Source organism: Nothobranchius furzeri, chromosome 12 (genome assembly GCF_043380555.1).
Source record: "Nothobranchius furzeri strain GRZ-AD chromosome 12, NfurGRZ-RIMD1, whole genome shotgun sequence".
Classification (NCBI taxonomy): domain Eukaryota; kingdom Metazoa; phylum Chordata; class Actinopteri; order Cyprinodontiformes; family Nothobranchiidae; genus Nothobranchius; species Nothobranchius furzeri.
This window is the reverse complement of record NC_091752.1, coordinates 32,850,777-32,857,891: the sequence shown is the minus strand read 5'-3', so window position 1 is coordinate 32,857,891 and position 7,115 is coordinate 32,850,777. Positions and strand designations below refer to the sequence as shown.

General features: G+C 39.8%; 1 protein-coding gene and 1 long non-coding RNA gene across 9 annotated transcripts in view; one reads left to right on the top strand and one right to left on the bottom strand.

The window, feature by feature from the left end:
* Nucleotides 1-1,583: 1,583 nt before the first annotated feature.
* On the bottom strand, nucleotides 1,584-3,314 carry LOC107376001 (uncharacterized). The gene is made up of 2 exons (XR_001571757.3): nucleotides 3,177-3,314; nucleotides 1,584-1,762 (listed from the first exon to the last, which is right to left on the bottom strand). It is a non-coding gene; the product is annotated as an uncharacterized lncRNA (long non-coding RNA).
* Nucleotides 3,315-3,785: 471 nt separating this feature from the next.
* The window catches only part of ebf3b (EBF transcription factor 3b), a 65,584-nt gene continuing 62,254 nt past the window's right edge, over nucleotides 3,786-7,115 (top strand). For all 8 annotated transcript variants that reach the window (XM_015944871.3, XM_015944868.3, XM_015944870.3 and 5 more), the window contains exons 1-5: nucleotides 3,786-4,146; nucleotides 4,450-4,606; nucleotides 4,898-4,961; nucleotides 5,157-5,212; nucleotides 6,926-6,999. In XM_015944871.3, coding sequence (XP_015800357.1) covers nucleotides 4,016-4,146; nucleotides 4,450-4,606; nucleotides 4,898-4,961; nucleotides 5,157-5,212; nucleotides 6,926-6,999 — 482 coding nt within the window. In that variant the 5' untranslated portion in view covers nucleotides 3,786-4,015. The remainder of the gene's footprint in view (nucleotides 4,147-4,449; nucleotides 4,607-4,897; nucleotides 4,962-5,156; nucleotides 5,213-6,925; nucleotides 7,000-7,115) is intronic.

Below are 7,115 nucleotides of genomic sequence, written 5' to 3'. Positions count from 1 at the left end.
TTTTTCAGTCAAAACATTTTTCTTTAGTATTTTTTTCCCTATATACATTTTTTTTTAAATTGGATGATTCATTTGTGAGACGGGGTGAGAGTTGAAACTCGATTTCTGAAGAACAGCCTCCTCACATCGATCTCCAGTGTAACCAACGAGGGGCGCTGTCCGTCTATCAGCCGCGAGTAAAGCCTGATTGATCCCATCACTCCTGCACATTTGTGTTTTACCGCCATAATTAAAAATAACGCACAAGCTGTATTTTAATATCATGTTTGAAGAGCGTCAAATCGAATTCCGGACGCGCTTTTATCCGTCCCGAGTAAATAAAAATGCCTGGAAATAAAGCGCCTGTAATAAAGAAGGAAGGTGGGAAAAGTTATGAAGGCTAGCGCCAGTCTGATGAGAAATTACATTATTTATTTGGTTCAATTTGATTTATAGATTTCATTTGATACATCAAAGAAGCTACTTTTTGGATGGGAGAGGACAAAAATAAAAGCGCAAAATTACAAAATGGGTATTCATTTTATTAAGATTTTAATTTTTTACGTTACAAAAAAGTTCAAATCAGTGAAATAATGACTCACACAAATGTATTTGTTCATTTATTTAATATTTTATTTACTCTCCCAGTTTCCAAAACCCGTCAAAAATGACAAACCAGCTAAAAATAAACGAACGAATGAAAAATGTTGTGAGTCTAAACAATTAAAGACATGTTTTTTTCTTTAGTATTGTAAACAATAAGTGGGTTGAGCATTGTTTTGAGTATTTCTTTCCACGTGGAATTTAGACTGTTTAGTTGTGGGCGGAATTGATAAATATTACATCGGAAGAAGTAAAAAAAAATCCAAAACAACCTTTTTTTGTTGCCATGAGCAGCTTTCTTGGTAGGCGCTAATAAGACTCACCCCCGCCTCACCCATCCACCCCCCACCCCTTCTTTTCGCCAATCAATCCATTAGGAAACAATGCAGGTGAGCGTAATGAAAGTGTTGTCCCAATAAAGTGCATCGATGGACAGCTGGGCAGACTTTGCCTTGACATCTGGGAGGCCCGCTGGCCCCTGGCACGCGCACAGGCTCATGTCGCCATTTACATGCAAATTTAGGAAGATCATAAGGGCCGCGCCCCGTAAATTCACACACACACACACATGCACACACACAAAGAAGACGTCACCCTCAATGCGGAGGAGGCTCGGGAGGTCTTCGAAGTCGCCACCGTACATTTTGATTGGGAAGGGATGAGCGCGCGCACCGAGGAGTTTTGGTTTGCTATCAGCGCGCGCGGACTCAAATCTTTGGGGGTTCATTCATTGTGTTCAGTGAATAGAAGAGAGATAGCACCCCCACCCCTCACCTCCTCCACATGTCATCAGCCGGTCATTTAAATGTGCGCACAGCTTGAATCGAGGCGGCTAAAAGACGCAAGAGATCAGATCTGTAGTTTGCGCACCTTGCCCCTCCACTTACCTCCAGCTCAGCTTTTTTTTTTAGTTAATAAAGAGAACATTGGACTGGGGGTCCTCTAAAAATCCAGAACCCGTGCAAAGTTTCCATGCATGTAACCATTAAAACAAACTGGGATCAGCATTTCTTTTTTATTTTGACGCTAACATTTTCACCTAATGATGGAGAGCGCATTTTCCACGGTGTAAAGCCCACCACGCAGATGATCCCACAGAATGAGCTGAGACGGATTCAGGCTCAGCGCCTCAGCAGCAGCAGCAGCAGCTGACTCCCCTCTCTCCGCGTCCAGATGGCTCCTGCACACAGATTTGCATTCATTTTCCTTTAATATCTTCTGAAATAGCGGGACAGCTGCATTTGTTGTCAAATACGCTTTAAAAGTCCCTTTCAGGACAGCATCGTTACCTACGTGACGGGTGTGGAGATCCATTTTCCCTCTCCAGTCAACAGTATCAGATCTAAGAGGATTTGTCTCAAAGTCTCCTAATTTGATAATCAGATTTAAATCGCCTTGGTGCGTGTAATCAGGGGTTAAGTTCTAATAAGCAACTTGAAACTGTGCAAAAATGATAAAAAAAAAGACAGACTTTGTTGTGCAGAACAAATGGATGTGTGCAGTTTTAGCAGAAAATAATAATGAGAAAAAAAGAAAATACCACATTTAACCCTTATTTGAGGTTACATTTTCTATGTTTTAATTATTTATAAATAAGAACAAAGTTTAAAAAAAGTTATTTTTGTGATGGAGCAATTTGGCCATAGATTTTTGTAGAGGTGAAAGCAACAGCTTATAATTCACTTATCTTTAGCAGCAGCTATTAACCCTCAGCACCAGCTAGATAGATTGCTCAGGATAGCACACATCTCTCTTCCTCGCGCCCTCCCCTCTCTCACCCTCTACACCCCCTCCTCCCCCCCTTTCACCACTAATGAACCGAATTGCTTGCTTGTCCCTCATCGGACAGGGTCGGACACGGAAGGTAGTTCACTCTTTAAAAAATGATTAAGATGTTTCTGATTATTACTGATTTTGCAGGACGTGCGTGAAATGAGAAAAGACGCACGTGTGGATCGGTGAAAGTTTGTTTAATGAGACACATTTGAAAATATGAACAAAAATAAATAAAAAAGACAGATTATTCCCAGCAAAAAGTTAACGTTGGTCTGATTTCTAAACTTTTGACCTTATTTTATTCCTGGTTTAAAAAGTTGAGACATTTCCTCTTTCTGACTGCAGATTAATAACTAAAGGTTTATCTGATTAACTAAATTACATACATATGGTAACATGTATGAGAGCAACTTTGAATGGTGCATTAAATAATTAGCAGCATCATTAGCAGCATTAATGAAGTTAGATTTAATAGATATAATAACTAATTTACATTAACTTTGATAATATTTTGGTGTTGCACTTTCACAATAAGACATCACGCACAAACAAACAAACAAACATTCTATAAAAATTCTAACACTGTTTTACCAGAATATATTAAAATACATTTATTTTTTTATTTTTATTACATTTTAAATAAAACTAATCTCGATCATTAGGAAAGCAATACATTCCGAATCCGGATTTATTATTGTTATTATTATTATTATTATATATATATTTTATTACTATCATTATAGTTATATCTCCTCGTTATGTGTGATGGTTACACCCGGATGCATTTTCCATATCATTTAAAAAAAATCAAAACTCACCACGTATAGGGGGCCTAAGCAAGAGGAAAAGTGGAGCGCGTGAGTGTTCTCATGCTGCTGCACTACAGGGCTGGACCCGTACGAGTGGAGCGCCGCTGCCTGACAGGAACCGTAACAGCTCCATATATGGTCAAAACCACGCCTCCTCCGCGTCACGTTCTGACAGCGCCTCTCCCGTGGGTTTAGAGTTTTGGCTCCCGGGAAAGATTTCAGTCCTCGGGGAAAGAGGGCTTAGTTTTGCATGTTCCCATCCATCCTGCACGACGCGAAAGGGCCCCTTATCCACCTCTCCTGTGTACGAGGAACACCTCCACTGGTGATCAGCCTCTGCCTGTGTTTGTCTTGTGGAGAAGCAGCAGCACCTTTTGCAGGAGTGGGGTTTTTTTATTCAACAAGAAGTCCTGAAGGTTTTGGATGCGGTGCTTCAGGGATGTGGGCACTTTGAGAGCAGCATCACCCACAAACACAAACAACTGCCATCGATTTTTCTGTGAATAGCGTCAAAAAAGAAAAAGAGAAAAGAAAAGAAGAGAAGAGAGAGAAAAAGAGGAACAATAGCAACATACGAAAAAAAACTTGTCTATTGAACAATTCACTTTTCTAGTCTGTGGATATCGCTCTAACTAAGTACAGCACTTTGAGAATTGTTCACATCGGACGGACTGAAGAGGGAGGCAAGACCTGTGGACCGGGTTTTCCCTCGCAAGTCTGACTCGGCTCTCATCCCGGCGAAAATAAAACCCTGAAGGATAACTGGCTTGGACGTTTATTTCCCTAATTTCGCAGGAGGCTCTCTCTGTTGTTGCTTTTTATCTTCTTCTCCACGCAAATTGTCCTAAATGTTTGGGATTCAGGAAACTATACCGCGGGGTGGGACGACGATGAAGGAGGAACCGCTGGGTGGACTGAACTCTGTCCGCTCCTGGATGCACACAGCTGGGGTGGTGGATGCAAACACAGCCGCCCAAAGGTACGCATGCCAAAAACGCATCTGATTTTTCTCACGCATTTTCCCTCCTCATCATATCGACCCCTCAATCCCCTGAATACTCTGTATCAATTACGGTCTCCCAATAAATGCCCCACCTTCGGCTTTTTTCCCCGTCTTTCATTACATCAGATTAGCCATTATTGTGACAAATCAAGAAATCTCTCCCCCGCTGCTCCGAAAAGCGCGCTTCTGCATCCTCAATGTTTCCATCAGCTTCTCCATCATCCACTATCCCCGGTGTCCGGTGCTTAACCGAGATGGTCTCTTGTTTTCTCCCCGCAGCGGTGTCGGCTTGGCACGGGCACATTATGAAAAGCAGCCCCCTTCCAACCTCAGAAAATCCAATTTTTTCCATTTCGTCCTGGCGCTGTATGACAGGCAGGGTCAGCCGGTGGAGATCGAAAGGACAGCTTTTGTGGACTTTGTGGAGAAAGAAAAAGTAAGCGCTGCAATTTCATTTATTTATTTTATTAGAAATAAATGCAACCCGCACAAAATCAGCACATGTATCGAAATTATGTTCACTGGAATGGCAAAGGGTTACTAAGGGGAAGTCACGTGTAATATTGATTTCCTTTTTTTAAGGAAAAATGATGACAGTTGTTTTACTGACGTTTATTTCCTTTATTTATTATTTTTTACCAACTCTTTGCAAAAAGACTAAATGTAAGCATGCACGAGATAAAGCAAAGATTTAGGAGTGGATTTTTCTCAAACTTGTTCTCTGCAGGAACCAACCAGTGAAAAAACAAACAATGGAATACATTACAAACTACAGTTATTGTACAGCAACGGTGAGTGAAAGTGGCTTTAAAGTAATAATAATAATAATAATAATAATAATAATAATAATAATAATAATAATAATAATAATAATAATAATAATATAGGATTCATTTTTATGGGTTATCAGTGGTTTTACTGTTTAATTTCCTTCCTAAATTTCTAAAAAAAATTCAAATAACTTTCTTTTCTTTCTTCCCACCCAGGCGTCAGAACAGAACAGGATCTTTACATTCGGTTAATCGATTCCATGACGAAGCAGGTAAGCTGCTGCTCCACTTGTTTCTCTCCGCACATCTACTCCTACCGTAACACGTCTTTCGAATCGTCACCCCTGAGGTGCACACACACTCACACACACCATCACCACAAGTCCTGCGTGCACAAAGAAATAAAACATAAATAAATGCAGTTATGGCGCAAAATAAAATCAAATCACCGGTGTAATAAGAACAGACAGCCTCCATTTGGCTGTTTACGTTTGACCCTATCACGTTGCAGGACTAAAGTCAATGTCACTCTAGAGTTTGGCTTCTTTGTAGGCTCAGTTTGTCGAGCATTAAATTTTAAACACTACCTCTGCTCCATATGATCTGATTTGACTTTTTACGCAAAGAGTCAGAGGTGACGCTCTGAACGCATTTTGGAAAAAATTGTGTGAAATTTATATTAATATTTAACAAGTGTGCATTTGTCCATCGCCTTCACCGGAAATGCTTGCGTTACATTTTCTATCCTTATTATGGTTATTTCTGAGCTCAGCACGCGCTCCAGACACACATGTTGCAGGCTTTCATCCACGCAGCGCACAGATCGGGCAGCTCTGACGCTTTGGGAGGAATTAAAACCTCCTGATTTCAGCTGCTGCACCTCCATCCATCATGTTTTGTTATTAAACAAGGGGCTTAAGGTGTGGAGCCTCCCGGATAGAGCCGTGAAGCCTGGACCACTGGTCACAGACAACATTCCTGCGCGAATGATCCGAGTCAATGACGCAGAACAAGCAATTTATGGATTTCTGTTTCTACAGCTGCAAATAGCGACATAAATCAAACCATTACAGATAATCGGTCATAAAAAGGGAAGGAAAATGTGGAAAAAAATATTAAAAGCCAGGTCAAATTAAATGTATTTCAAATTGTGAGTGACGCGACCTGAATCTGTGTCCCTTTTTAAACTAATTCCTTCCTGTTGGCCTGAAGCGTGTCATAACAATATTAATAAAACTAAATTTATTAATAAAATAATGAAATTTAACGATCATTTTGTTTATATTTTGGTTAATTTAGGAGTATTTATTCAATAATGATCTTTAAAAAATCCCACTTGCAGGAGGGAGTAAAGTGTCTTAGAAATAGAAGGAGGGAGGGATCGAGGGAGGGAGAGAAGAGCGGCAGAACTGATAGCTCCACGCCATCTGTTTCAGCCAATGCTCAAAAATTACTCAACCGTACCGCCAGACACCGCTTTTTATCCACAGAAAGATCATTGTTAGCGGCTCAAAATAAACAACAGATTGCCCATTAACACTTTCCCCCAAATATCCCCAGATTATAAGCATATTGATGACACTTCTATTGGATCTCTCCTTATGAAAACCTCCCTCTGCCTGTCTGTGGGAGCCACATGATATTATCGGGATTAATGAAAAATACAGTTTATTATTATTATTTGTATGATTGTCAAATTTTATCAGGATTTTTTTTTATTTTCTGAAAAAAATTATAGTTTTTGCTCCTTATGTTTGACATAATAAATTTAGTTAATTTGTCTTTTATTTTGCCAGATTTCAGGAAATATTTAGAAATTTTCCAAATAAAACTTCCATCTGATTTAGAGCTTTGCTTCTGCTTCGTGTGCATTTGTAATTTCACTTGAATGCATAAACACACAGAAGGCTTTCCGTTGCTCTAATAATTTGTCAAGTCATAAATAATATTTGTGTTTTGATTTCCTCTAATGTTTTGCTTCCAAGGCCATAGTTTACGAGGGTCAGGACAAGAATCCAGAAATGTGCAGAGTTCTCCTCACTCACGAAATCATGTGCAGGTGAGCAAAATACGTGTATAAATACAATATTTATAAATATATTTAGTTCACTTTGCAGATGCATGCAGGAAGTAATTCCCTCACCGTCAACAAGCTGTGGCACTTATGACGTGGTG